The sequence below is a fragment of the Uncinocarpus reesii genome, genomic scaffold, assembly GCF_000003515.1.
Source record: "Uncinocarpus reesii 1704 scaffold_2 genomic scaffold, whole genome shotgun sequence".
Taxonomy (NCBI): domain Eukaryota; kingdom Fungi; phylum Ascomycota; class Eurotiomycetes; order Onygenales; family Onygenaceae; genus Uncinocarpus; species Uncinocarpus reesii.
This window is the reverse complement of record NW_003052499.1, coordinates 4,997,569-5,011,559: the sequence shown is the minus strand read 5'-3', so window position 1 is coordinate 5,011,559 and position 13,991 is coordinate 4,997,569. Positions and strand designations below refer to the sequence as shown.

At 48.5% G+C, this 13,991-nt stretch overlaps 4 protein-coding genes and 1 non-coding gene across 5 annotated transcripts; 3 read left to right on the top strand and 2 right to left on the bottom strand.

The window, feature by feature from the left end:
• Positions 1–126: 126 nt before the first annotated feature.
• Positions 127–2,623, top strand: UREG_04661 (uncharacterized protein; the record flags this gene model as incomplete). Its single annotated transcript, XM_002545098.1, has 5 exons — positions 127–414; positions 476–607; positions 659–783; positions 836–2,008; positions 2,068–2,623. 5 exons carry the CDS (start codon positions 127–129, stop codon positions 2,621–2,623), a joined length of 2,274 nt encoding a protein of 757 aa, XP_002545144.1.
• Positions 2,624–3,241: 618 nt separating this feature from the next.
• UREG_04660 (uncharacterized protein) lies at positions 3,242–4,384 on the bottom strand (the record flags this gene model as incomplete). Its single annotated transcript, XM_002545097.1, has 4 exons — positions 3,242–3,447; positions 3,518–3,679; positions 3,919–4,107; positions 4,264–4,384. 4 exons carry the CDS (start codon positions 4,382–4,384, stop codon positions 3,242–3,244), a joined length of 678 nt encoding a protein of 225 aa, XP_002545143.1.
• A 1,793-nt stretch (positions 4,385–6,177) lies between these two features.
• Positions 6,178–6,260, top strand: UREG_07983. Its single transcript has one exon. It is a non-coding gene; the product is annotated as a tRNA-Gln (tRNA).
• A 371-nt stretch (positions 6,261–6,631) lies between these two features.
• UREG_04659 (uncharacterized protein) lies at positions 6,632–10,949 on the bottom strand (the record flags this gene model as incomplete). The annotated part of the gene is made up of 7 exons (XM_002545096.1): positions 6,632–6,742; positions 6,830–7,948; positions 8,005–8,594; positions 8,805–8,942; positions 9,157–9,664; positions 9,722–10,604; positions 10,684–10,949. The coding sequence occupies 7 exons, from the start codon at positions 10,947–10,949 to the stop codon at positions 6,632–6,634; spliced, it is 3,615 nt and encodes a 1,204-aa protein (XP_002545142.1).
• Positions 10,950–11,892: 943 nt separating this feature from the next.
• Positions 11,893–12,535, top strand: UREG_04658 (uncharacterized protein; the record flags this gene model as incomplete). Its single annotated transcript, XM_002545095.1, has 2 exons — positions 11,893–11,997; positions 12,056–12,535. 2 exons carry the CDS (start codon positions 11,893–11,895, stop codon positions 12,533–12,535), a joined length of 585 nt encoding a protein of 194 aa, XP_002545141.1.
• Positions 12,536–13,991: the final 1,456 nt, after the last annotated feature.

Below are 13,991 nucleotides of genomic sequence, written 5' to 3'. Positions count from 1 at the left end.
CTTCTCTACTAACTCTCTAGTCCATGCTATCTACAAACTTGTTATAGCCTTTTACTCTGCATGAATAGCACCTCCTGACGATTGCTGCGAGGACCCCTCGCTGGCAGTGCCCGGATTTTATACGCCATGGACACCAAAGAATCCGTTGAACGGTTTGGTGATGGGGAAGAGGCCTCTTGTTCAGCTCAAATGCCCTCCTCTGAGCCGCAAAACACAGTGCTCTACACAGTGTTGAACACCGAAGAAGTCGATTCTTCTATACGAGAATTTTCGTATATTTGGTCTTCCGGCGGGTTTGATATTGGGAAGCCGGATACCGGCCGTCTTGGTGGAGGAGGAGACGGGTCGTGTCATATCGCCATTTTCAAAATCGATACCGAGAAACCAGAATCTACGCAGAACAAGCACCAAGATGTAAGTCTGGGTCGATGCTCTTTGTCCCTTTGTTGCACAGGGCTAATATTCCTTGACACAGGAACACACCGTTGCGGCAGAGCCTCAGAGTGACCATGAACTCCTGACTCTTCCTGCTACTTGTTATTCGGCGGAAAAGGAAAACCAATCCATGGACTTGTCGAAAGGCCATCGTCGAGACAGCTCTAGTGTCGTATGTCGCTGTCTCCCGTTATTCTAGAGCTAGTACTAACCATGCCTTTAGTATACCCCCATGCCTAGATTCCCTGTTCCCGAATCGAGCTTTGACACCCAGTCCATACAACGCGAGACTAATCAGCTCAGCAATTCCGCCATCAGGCTACCCTTTTACGACGGTGGAAGCGCAAAGTTAGCCAAATCACTCATCACAATGGTATATTTGAACTAACATATTTGATAGATATTCGGACTGCCTCCAAGACGGGGAGGCATACTGCACCAACCGATACGTGCGTCCTGGAACGGCTTCTACCAACCGTGTTAAGAGACCACGCTACCAGCAAGATGTGCATTACTGGCAAGATACAACAAGGGGTGTTCAGTCGTCGGACATACCGCGATTTCAAGTAGAGCTGCCTCTCCCTCGGTCACGTTCCGTCGGCCGTCGCTTTATTTCGAGGTTAAAATTCTGGAAGCCCGTGAATCAAGATAACGCGAGCTCAAAGCCGCAAAGTTATATGTCTCACTCCAAACGAAGCATCACCGCTTCCATTGCTAGCTCTTGGTCTAGGAAGGCAAAGGGCTATCTGAAGCATATGTCCACCCGAGACATGTATCCGCCCAAAAAGGCGAAGAGCTCTCACCACTCGATTCGAACCGTATCGCCAAAGTCTATATTCTCGCGCCCTCAGAAATCTCCCGTGTCCAACTACTCGGATTTTTTGACAGAGCTCAACTCCAATAATAGAGTGGGAACTTCGGCGCGCTGTCCAGGAACCCCACTCTCAAGCTGTTCAAAAGATCTCCCCATTTTGGATGTGGATATTCAGATGCCCATGGGTGAACCTCGACCGTTTCAATGCACCTTTTGCTTGATGCAGTGGGAAAACAACGGAGAATGGACATTCCACGAGGCTGCATTTCACATGAGGCCTTATGGGAATTTGTATCCGCGGGAAGACGCTGCAGGCAATGTCGAGGACACGGATGGAGAAGTGATGTTTTCCATGTCTGACGTCCTTTCGATACACACTGATAACGAACACCCGATCTCTACCGATAAAGTAGAAGAGGCAGCGAACGAATGTCTTAGTTTCGGATACCACCTATATACCGACAATCCTCAAACCGAAGAAGAACCGAAGAAAGCTGAGTCTTGGAACTGGCTAGAGAAAAGAAGTAGCTGGTTTTGGAACTGTGGATTCTGCGAACTCATTTTGCGAACTTGGACGGAGCGTCAGGAACATCTCGCTGAACACTTTGAGCAAGGAATCACGATGCTCTCCTGGAACCCCCTCGCATCCCCATATCCATTTTCGAAGTTCACTCTCACGCCTGTTGAAGGTTTCCCCCCCTGGGACTTCTCGCCGCTACATTCCCTGCAGCAACCTGGCTTCCAAGACGATGTTTATCGGTACGTAATAGATTTCGTCTAATTTCGTGATTATCTCGCAGCTAACCTACCATCCATAGGGCCAGCAACTGCCCATCCGACCGTGAATGCAACACTTGCAAGAAGCACTTCCCTGATGTCCAATCGTCCATGCAGCACGCAAATCTCTGGCACAACACACCCGAAAGCTGGATCTGCCCTGGCCCTGAGCATGCCACCAACCCTGCCGTCTTCTTCGACACGGAAACAGTCACCGCAGATGCATCAGACTTGGCTTCCCTCAATCTTGATGAACACCCCGATCTCCAAGCTGACCAGACCTCCATCAACACAAAGACAATATACAAATACGACTACTGCCTATGCTGCGGGGAAGTGTTCCACGAATCTCCGCCGGACTGGGACGCACGCAAACAGCACCTTCGAGACATGCACCACATATCTGAAACCGACGATATAAGATACGACCATAGACATAACCACGGACAGCGGTTTTACCGAGAGGAGCTATTTTCGCTACATTTGGCCAATTGTCACAACGTGAGATTAGATTATTTAACGGAGTTTACGGAATTTTGTCGCAAAAAGGCACAAGCGCCGGTGTTGATGGTTCAGTCAAGGCATTTGGAAGGATAACGGGAGGTACTATGATTAGCGATATTGTGTAACTTTACGTCTTTTTTTTAAATATTCTACACACTTTTATTCACATAATTTCATAGATTCTTGTCATGTATCTTAAATACTCTTTGAGTGTATAGGGTTCCCAGTCCCAGAAGGAAATGGAAATTTCTCGACGATTTGACGCGGATAGAAGTGGCAACGGAGCTTATATGAACTGCATATTTCCTGACTGTCCCTTAAAGGTGGAGAATTTGCGTCTTCTGTCGCCATTTTCTCTGAGAGTAAGAGTGTTATTCGAGAACGCACTCTTTCTGTTGCTCTTCTGGTATCGACTGTGTTCAAGCCTTGGCTTAAATTGCCTTGTTCTGGCCCTGCCTTGTGTTCATCCTTATAGGACAGTGTGAAACTTTTCCAGGTCACATTGGGGCAACCAGAACTGTTGACTTTCTGCCAATAGCACTGTATATTTGATCTCTTACCATGGCTATTCAATCCATGTCAGTACAAACTCATCCCAAACTTTGTAACTGGCAATTGTGTCCGCGATCTAGCATGAAATAAATCAGGGGGCTAGAAGAGACAGTAGTAACTAAAGCAAAACGAATTAACATCCACATACCGATTATGCCGTCAAGGTCTTAGCCATTCATGCTGTAATAACGCGGCAGCAGATTTCCGACGTTTGGGGTCAATTGCAAGCATCCCACGAAGGAAGTCAATGAAAATAGGAATGTCCGCATCAGTCATGTCCTGTGGCTTTATAAATGGCTTTGAAGTTCCATTAATCAACCGTTCCAATGTGGTAGGACGCAAATCTGGAAGTCTGAGGAGATTCCCTAAAATCCATCCACCGTGTTAGGATCGGTATTAATTTGGATTGTCTTATTTTCTCTAAACACGTTTTACCTTTCTCATCAAAAAAGGAGGCAGTACGGTTTCCCGTTTTGAGGAATTCTGGAGGAAAGGGGCCGAGAATTTCAATCATCTTTGCTAAACGGTCATCGTCGGCTGTCCAAGACCCTTTTTCTGATGCTATGCCGGAAAAGAGAACTATTCCTTGAACGAACTCTACAATCTATACGCAGTAAGACAGATGCGCCAATATAAGGTCAAATGATTAGACAGGGTAACCCACAAGGCATCCGAGACTCCATATGTCAACTGGAGTATCCCACCGTGCACCAATTGTAACTTCTGGTGCCCGCAGAGCCGGCGATTGATTTAGATTCGAGAGTCGGTTATCCCTCCACGATGCTAAAACCAAAGTAAATCATCTAGTGCGCTGAGGGATCCGTTTATCAACATACCTACGCCGAAGTCGACAATTCTGATGCGAGGCTGCTTCATTTCGGAAACCAAAGGGGTCTTGATAACTTCTCGAAGTGGCACTGCAAACCCATCCTGATGACTTGTTCGCGGAGGAACCGCCGCCAAATACCGGGAGATAGCGTCCTGGGAATGCTCGAGCTCCAAAAGAATGTTTGTTGGTTTTAGGTCTGGAGGGTGGTCAGCAATCTGGCAATGGATTGACCACCTTTGCTGTCATACCAGTGTGAATAACATTGCACTCTCTATGGAGAAAGTCCAGTCCAAGTAACAGCTGCCGCGCAATTATTTTCATAGTCCTGACGGGTATTCTTCCATCTTCGTACTGCACGGTTTGAAACCCCAGATGATGGCCGAGAACATCGAAAACGAAGCACACATGTTCGCCATTGGGCCCTTTGTGCTTGAAATGGCCCAGGAGCGGTGAGACGTGATGGCAGCCTTCATGATTGCTCGAGGCTGAGAAGTCTGAGATTTTCGCCAGAATTTCCCGCTCAAAAATGTCATGGGCGCCACCATAGCAATCCGCCCTTAGGATTTTAAGAGCCACATACTTCTGCGCTCTTCAAGATCCTTTGTAAGCTCGGTAGTTACAGCAAAAGAGTGGAAACAGCGCTTACTCTGAGTCTCGCGCCAGCCAGACAGTGGAATATTGCCCGTAGCCTAGTTTTCTCACGATGGTATATCTCCCAGAACTAAAAGTGTCACCAAGGAGAACACGATGGAATCCTCCCGTCTTGTAGAAATCTGGCTCTTCAGCAGTCTTTCGAGGTGAGCCCGAGCGTCCTAGAGAAGGGAGTAAAACGGTAGACCCAAGGAGCTTCAACAACGGTGAGCAAGACTTTATTCGAAATAAGCTCTCCTTGACTATATTCAATATCCCGTTAGAAAACATTTGGGGGCTTTGAAGGATGGGGAGTATCTTTGCGAACTCCTGCGCTTGGTGATGGGTGTTGATAATAAACCAATGGGCCTTTATGTACAGAGTTAACTACTTAGTTAAGCCGATTGGTCCTACGAGTTATTGCAACTCAAGTAACTACTCCGTACGGAAGAGGCTAGGTTCTCTGCCTCTACAAGTTACTCTACAACCCCTTAAACCCCTTGCCGGGCGGTTAGCAAAACCAAAGCACGCTTTTGCTTGCTACAACATGTAAATAATTGAAGGCCACTTGAGCCAAGTCAAAAGGCGGGTATGGAACACAGGATTCATGTTACACAAGTCTTCCAAGCATCGTTAACATTGCATTCGATCTAGAAAAGGCGGCTGCTTCAGGGGTAACTTTTAAAACAGCTTATACAGGTGCTCTCCAGCATGGTTCGAAAGTTCATTGTCCCACCCAACACATCATGCCATCGGATTTGATACCCTGTTCAATTCCTCATTGTAGAAGAACAAGTAAGCCGAAACTCCAAAACACTTTGCGCCGGGTGAATGCTCTTTGCCGGGTAGCTCGACGATCGAACGGATCCGGAACGGACGCTGAGGGGCAGCTAGTTGGGACATGTCTGTGGATATGGTTAGCCATCAAATCCAAGCCAGAGACATGCTAAATGGAGTAAATGACTACCTTTCCACAGGAGCCGCAGGTCTTGGTATTGCCTGGAATGCCGGCACCGCAGGCAGGGCAGCTGGTGTGTGCTTGATCGACGTTGGACTGAGTGGTTTGAGCCATGGCTGAAGGAGTTGTCTTGAAAGCAGATACTGTAAAAGTGGTTCTTGTAGCAGGGACTTGGTAGCAGAGCGGGTTTTGGTATGTGTAGGAATGTTGAAAGACTTCAGCAAACACGACGACGAGGTGCGGGGTATTTATAAGTCGAGCATCAGGCTCACGGCTAGCCGCCTGCTGCCTTTTCTGTTTCAATCACTGTCAGATGACGGAATATAGTGAAACGCTCCGGTGATATTTTTGGATTCCGATTTCTCCTCCACATGCTTCACAGACCAATGAACCAGTTTGTATTTCTCAAGGCGTTAGCGCCCGGGTGCTTGATGCCCTTCGAAGGTTAGCTAGTCAGTTGGATTGGTTGGCTCAGGAAACTTGTAACTAAGGCGATCACTGTCCGCATTTCTTTATTTAGTATCCTGTATCGCTGGCTTCGCTCCCTTTTCCCTTACAGAATACTTTATGGGCGACAAGTATGGGTTGTTTTCGTGATAACCTATTGGAAGCACTGAGGGGAGCTAGGGCACGGGCTTTCCTGTGATAAATCAAATGGGGTCGAGTGAAGCAGCCAATGGTTTCGTGGTCTAGGGGTTATGACACCGGATTTTGATACATCGAATATTCCGGTTGCCTGGGTTCGAATCCCAGCGAGACCTTCATTGTTTATTTTTTTGTTTCACTCCCTTTTATCCAGCTGCGAAGTTACAGGACAAGGTCATTTGAAATCAACCAGGTGAACTTTTCTTATATTAGCAAGGGCGGTCCAACTGGTTTCGAATCTTTCGATTTGATAACAATCTATCTCGCCCAAGCAAAGGGCGCCATCGCGGGCGCAGTAGGAAGAATCGAAACCGGTAAACCTAAACTGAAATCTAGGTAGAGGAGATACTCTAGGTAAACTCATTTATTCCACATGCTGATACACGACAAATGAGACAGCCAAACCGCCGCCCCCCTGCAAGAACGCCTGAGTTCAGTTCCATCCGGCACCTAAAAGTACATACTGGACAATACTTGGTAATGTTGATCAGATATCGGCTGAACAGGGATCCACGCTCGTAAAAATCTTATGCAATCGCTTACTAACTGCAGGGCCGATTCGAGCTTCCGTCAAAGCACCAGACTTATTGGCACATTTCTGCGATTGAAACGCTTATTAGCAACATAAAACCAAATCATGAATCCTGCAATCGCGCCAGGTCGGCATGGGGTATGTGATTATTACCTTTACATCTTGTAGACTTAATGGTCCATGCGCTTTCATGCCATTCACTAATTCTCTGACGTTGCTGTATTTCATCGCAACCCCGTACGCGATAGGCGCCGTTATACGTTGGATCTCCTCCAGCATTTTAATATAAGTATCGTCAGCGTCAGTGCCAGTTTTCACCTGCCCGGTATCCATACAAAACGCGGCGTTTTGCATGCTGATTCGTTCGCGCCGGTAAGGGATAGTGGAGATGTGCTCCGTAAAGTTCTTGATCCATTCAGCGGTTTCCGCCGCCGTGGCCGTCTGATATATCAAGCAGTGATGTTGTATTTGTAGCTGAAGTAGCGCATCTTCAACACGATCATCATCGATAGCAGATGGCGCTGGGGTTTTTGCCGACCTCCTGCTTGATGAACGCTGCTCTGTTGTGGCGTCGTGGGAATCACCGATTTGTCGTAAAACAGCGGCTTGATACGCTCTGTTTCGAATATTTTGATTTTTGCGCATGTATGCGAAGAGGCCTTCAATGAGATAGATTATTTTGCATCCCGGATAGTGTCTGATAACATTTTGAAAATGCGACTCAACGGTCTGGCTGGCACCCGAGGATGCTACAAGATCCACGAAATTCTGTGCTGTTAAAAAACATAAAACATGTCCTTCCTTTTCGATGCGTAACGGGCACGGTTCCCAATGCCCTGCTTCATCATTGTAAATGGCCGTAACTTTGCGCCGCCAGGATACTATATTCGGAATCTCCGTTGCAATGAAGTTCGTTTGAACTTCAAGATGGCGCATATACTCATTCACTTGGGTTCCTATACTAGAACCCTGGAAGGTCGACGACAGGTCAATCAACATTTCTGGGGTGCTCTCTTTCTTATTGATTTTTAGTTTGTTTGCCTGTGCGATATCAGATGCAAGCTTTTTAGCTTTCTCTTTCTCCTCTTTTAATTTGCGTTTACGTTCTTTTTCTTCCTCTTTTTCTTTTTGGCGCCGTAGCTTCGCCGCCTCTTTCTCAAGGGCGCTGGAAGCCTTGTCGGAATCAGTTTTTTGGGTAGCGCGTTTTGGTTTCGTTCGATTCGGTCTAGGGAGAGGAATGTCCTCGTCAGACGATTGTACGCTAGCTGTAGCCTTTGTATAACAAATATCAGCTTGTTGAAAGAGTGCAAAGACGCGCTCTATCTCACCTTTCGGCCTTTCTTCGACCCCCGTGCTGGTTGATCTCGGAGTTTCGCTAGAAGACCGGAGGTACGATCTGAGAAAGCCGACTGAGACGCGGGCGGCGGCGAAAACTGGAACGGATCCCCCAGCAAGTCATCCTCCACTATGTCATCAAAGCTATCATCTATCTTTATCACATTTGTAGACCTCTTAGAGATTTCATGATAAGAAGTATTGATGCGACGTGGCGAGGAGAGCACAGGGTCCGATATTTCGTCATTCCACGACTCAAAACGCTGCAATGTGCTTTTCCTAATTTCATAGCTTCCACTTCTTTCAAAGCTGTCATTAGAAATGAACGAAGATAGAACGGTATGGGTGGCTAAGCGGTTCTGGGAAGAGGGTATATCCAATGCAGTATCCAATTTCCGTCGTTTTGGCGGCTGTGCAATCTCTTCAAGCTCTAACAACGAGTCATCCAAAATGTCGGAAAGGAGGTCGTTGCTAAGTCTCACTAGGCCATGTTTGCTAGTAGACGATTTCCTCGATCTATGCGGTCGGCAGGTTTCTGGCGACGAAAGGAGGCTGATAACTTCGGCCATTGCAGGTTGTAGAGCTATATCCAATCCTTCAGTCCACCAAAAAGACCGGTCCCAAGTATTCGTCAGTCTCTTCCAAAAAAGGTCCTCCAAACAAACCCGTCCAAAGGTTTGAAAGTGAAAGAAGCGTTGTCCCTGAGTTTGAGGAGGTCGCGTTTGACAGTCACGTGGTCGTGTTTCCATTTATCTGCTTTGGGGATAGTGCCATAGCAACGCCTGCAACAAACCTTTAGCCTCATGCACAAGGGCACTGGGAATGTAGTCATATGTAGAAGTCCTTGCAGGTGGCCCGTGGGCCGTGGGAACAAGGTGGCTGGTTAATAATTTCCAAAAATAGTCTATCAATCTACCGGTATCACCCAACTCTATATGATTTAGCCAGTTCCTCGGACAAGACGAATATCCAAAACTCCCAAGATGTGAGATCAGAAGATATCGAGACAGTTCACACGGCCACACCTCGCTTCTTCCACCCTCTCCATGCGATTGCCCAGAAGATCAGAGCTAACCAGGCACTGCATGTACACCCCATTGCCCAATATCCATAACAATTCCACCCGTGGCACTGGCCTTTCTTACTAAGCTCGATCGCAGCCTCGTAGCCCGCAGAATACACCATGCCCCACAGCGTGGCCCCTAGAGCTGGAACCATTGCCACGATTCCCCAGTTTGTGCCGAAATTCTCGACGCCCCATACAACGGATATGATAATCGGGACAAGAGAGAAAATCGCGCCGTAACCAAACCCAACTAGGGTTGTAGTGGTGACGAAGGAGGATGGATGTTGGAGGGGAAATGGAGTGGATAGGTAGAGGTAGCCAAGAGAGAGTAGGAGAGCGGAAGGGATAAGAAAGGCAAGACGGGATAGAGTGAGGCGGCGTTTAGACCTAACCGGGCTATATTCTTCTTGCGACTGATATCGTGTCCGTGAGGTTGGGGCAAACGCATCAGATAACGAGCCGGTTAAAAGGCGGGCAGCAGTGGAGGTAAGAGCGATGATAGTAACGTGAAGCGATGGGTGGCCAGCTGGGGGAGGCAAGTTGGGAGGATAGGACGAGGGCGTTAGAGTGTGGATGACTGTTCCGACCTATCGAAGACACAAGTTAGCAGTTTAAAACTTATTGACGGTCAGAGGCGTACGTACGTTGTTGATATATGCTTCTCCAGGACCGGACGCTAGAAAAAAGCCTGCCGCAAGCCACCACATTGTTCGATCCCGCAGGAATAGTTTCGTTTCCTGGTTGAGTAACCATGTTTTTTTCTGCTTCTCTTCCTGCGAAGACGTAACCGAGTCACCATCGCCATCGTCGATGCCGACTGTTCCATTATTTTCCGCCCCGAACGTTCCATATTCAGCGTTGACCTCTTCTCTCGGACGGAAAAAGGAACTTTCATCGAGGTATCCGCTTCTCTCGAGTTCTTCCACGGCTTCATCGATCAACTTCTCCTCATCCACGAGGCGTAGGGCAAATGACCCAACAAGTCCAACGCTAAATAACAGAATCGCTAAGAACAAGAAGTACTTGAACACATCCACATCTCCCTTTTCGCCGTTTGGGCCCCATTCACAGAGGAGATGCCTTCCAACCTGGCTTTGCCACATTCCGCTCAGGCCAAATGCCGCAATTGGCATCGCCAGCATGAGTCCCTTATGCTTACTTTGGGCAAAATTCTTCGCACATGTACTCACAGCTGCCAAGTACATGGATGCCGTGCCTGCACCGACACCAAGGAATGCAAGAATCATCACCCAGTACGGCCACCCTGACCCCCCTGCGTCTGGTGGTGGGCCAGATCTGAACGTCAAGGCAGCTAGCAAATACCCGGGGCCAAAAAGGAAAGCCGATAGCAATGCAACCGGGCCAGGGGAGTATCTATCGCAGAGGTAGCCGAAGAGAGGTACTGGGAGATACATGGTCATTTCTGCAGCCACGGCCACGGTGTTAACGCGGAATTGCGAGTAGTGGAGACGAGAAAGAAGGAGAGGGCCGTAGATGGAGAACCCAGTGATGCTTCCTGCACAAGAGCTGTGTGTCGGCCACGTTAGCCATTCAAGAACATATCGCAAGTACCAAGCACGGTAAATTGCATGCCAAGTTCACATACGCAGTTAAGACTCCCCAGATAAAACTCCCTACTCTCACCATCTCCCTCTTCAGCATCTCGCGGTCCCTATCCACAATCTCGCTCACCACGTCAGACAGCAAGCCATCTGAGTCGGTTGAACTGCGACCTGGCACGCCAGTACGCCTATCATATTCGATATCCTCACTGTGGGCGACACGACCGAGTAAAGAGCGGTTAGCATCAAAGTCGCGCTTGTCGATGTTGGTGCCACCGTTGCGACGACTTTTCCGTTTCGTGTTGCTCATTGTCTGTGTTTACGCTGCAGACGGTTCCGATTTCGGGGAGACGCCGTATACCCTCGTAATCCGTTCGCCGGCGTATTTTCGAAAAGCACGAACTTGGCAGTTGTATTGAGCTTTATTGCCTGCTATATCAATGCATGTGGAGCAGGTGATGGCGAGATAATTACTCTGTAGATTGCTGGGTTAGTTCCCGCTCGCGACGAAAACAATTAAAACTCCATATCAATCCAATAGATTTTCTGTCAAACGGAGATAGCATTCAGTAGTTTTTTATGCCATCAGAGACAGTCTGACTGCCTCTGGTTGTTGGTTTGATACAACGGCTTTCGGGAGGTGAGGTCATCGTCAGACTCTCACGTGCCCCTGCCAAGCCCCGGCCACCGCTTTTACGGGGAGAGTGAAAGTGTGGAGTTAACGTCTGGATAGTGATGATTGCTCCATCGACACAGTAGGGCGGAAGGATTTCAATACTCTGTATTCATTGAAGGGGCCAAATATAGTCTATCTATACTCTCTAAATAGACTTGATTGCAAATGGATGGCAGTCAAGCAAGATACTACCATAGAAGCTCCCTCTCACGGGCTTGACTTCAATGGCACATGAAATGCGGGGAACGGGCAATGATAATGGGGTTAGCTCATTGTGAGTTTGCAGCCCCATGAGCACTCCAATGAAGCTATGTTCAGATAATCCATGCCGCAAGGATAATGCCTAGTTTAAGATATTATTGATCGCAAGACAAGGTCTGATTTGACGAAAGTGTGAGAGACGCCCTGTGACGAGCTTCGGCAGGACAAGAAGTAGTATTGTGTTTGTCAGCATCAGTTTAAAATCTCGTATTTCCATCTACTCTCTTCAGAAGACGAATATTTATGCGTCCCTCGCCCATGCAACATGGTTAGGCCAACTACTCCAATGCAAGCGTAGTTGTGACTGAACAGCAACATGGCCAACTCACCTCGCCCGTCATCGATTGCAGGGGGATGCTTATGCGGAGGCATAAGATACACAATCAGTTTCACTCCGGATATGGACTGGCCAGCAACCAAGGTGCGATTCTTCTGGTTCCCTCTTGGCTCAAGCAGCACATCTCATTAATCGTGACCAGAATGCAACCTGTCAGTGCACACGGTGCCGCAAATTCACCGGAGGCTTGGTGCCCCAGCTCCTTAGCGTTCCTACTGCAAATATTCAACCACCACTATCTTCTCAGCAGACGTATAAGGCTTTCCAGACACCGGAGAATCCCACCGGCCACAGAATGTTTTGTTCCAACTGTGGTAGCTCGGTTGCGTACGTGAATACCAACCGAGCACATGAGACGGAGATATATCTGGGCTCCTTGGACGAGGAAGTCCTGTGTGGAAGAAAAGGCGGGCGCAAGGAAACAGAATGGGGAGTCTGGCATGAACGGAGTGGTGGGTTGGGTATGGAAATCTGCAAGACACAAAGGCACATCTGGATTGAAAATGCTATCCCTGGCATTACAGACGGCATGGAGGGCCGTAAATGGTTGCAGGAGCCGCCAGAAGGAAAGCCGTTTGAAGACTGCGATCTCGCTGAGCTCAAGGCGAAACTTGTAAATTAGTTTAGCTGGGAACGATGACGGTAAATCACGTGCCTTGGTTCATCGGGTGTCTATCAACACCCTGCTCGACCGTAACCTGAAAGAGAGTAAAGGGATAAAATGGGCAGAGAATGCGAATACAAATGAAATCGTATCAATGTCGCCCGCAAGCGCTACCGGTCGCATGTGCGAGCGTAGATCGCCACTCCATTTCCTGAATGGGTCAATATCACATTGAATGATATGTGTTATGGAACTTGTAACGAGCATTTTTCGCTCGCAACGAAGTGGTCCAAATAACAGGCTGGGAGGGCCGAACTTGACTTCCCCAGAAATATGGCTAACGTGTCCACGGGTTATTTTAAAGAGTACTCATTGGGCCCACAAGCTAACCGGATGGCCTTGATAGAAGTTGCTCTTCGAGAACAGGATGGGATGCGATATTCTCTTAGAATCAGGAAGGACGATGCTGCGACGCTCAGGCGTCAGACAAAAACATTCTTCGATCGGGGTCCATCCCGTACCTCGATGACGCGAATGCCTTAGTCGTTAGACATCATGCTCGACAAACGTGGCCACTGAGAAGCATGTGGGCAATGCTCTGGCTGGAAATTGAATGCTCCAAGACAGCTGGCTGCAAAGAAGCCCAGGGTTGACCTGGCGGTCTGCAAATTATGGTCCACCATATTGCCCACGCTGAGTATGCCCTCTCTTGCGATACGATTCACAGCAGGTTCGCGTTCGCGGCTCATATCGTTTGTACGGGAGCATCGAGAAAATATGCAAGCATGAAGCCGGGCAACAGCATCGTCGGGTGGCGCAGCAATCCCCCGGCAGAATAAAAGGTCCGGTACGGAGGACAGGCAACGATCCCACTATGAATTGTGGGAAGGGGAATTGCTAAATAATCGTCCAGCCAAGATCGGTGTGTCGTTGGAAGTTGGTTGAGTGAACTCAAGAGTGGAAGTGAAATTAGCACAGCAGCTGCCAGGGGGAGATGTGGCCACACAAACAGACACGTTCTTGGATGATTGGTAGATTCAATTCTTCGGAAGCAGGACTCCAGATGATGGGCAAGGAACGAGGCTGTAAGTTTGACCGGTCAAACAGAGCGACTCAAAGACAGTGCAGCTTGGATCCTCGGCGTGCTTTGTTTGGGATGCCTCCTCTCCCTTCTTGGATCGAGTGCTGGCCGTGGACGCAGCGAATGCCATGTGCATTGGGCTGAAACCTCAGGGGAGGATATCGCATCGCAGGAGATCCGAAATCGACCGTTTGCCCGTCAAGGGCCGTCATTGGATCAGCTGGGAATTTCCGTGAGAGATAAATTGAGCGTCATGCCAGTGCCGAATGCTGATCCTTGCGCCCCTGTTTGCTCCATGCAGCAACTGAGCAGGGTGAAGAGCACCTGGTGCATGGACAAACTCTTCCACAGCGATCCTTCTCAGCCTGTAAAATCCGGTGAGCCGGCAACGTG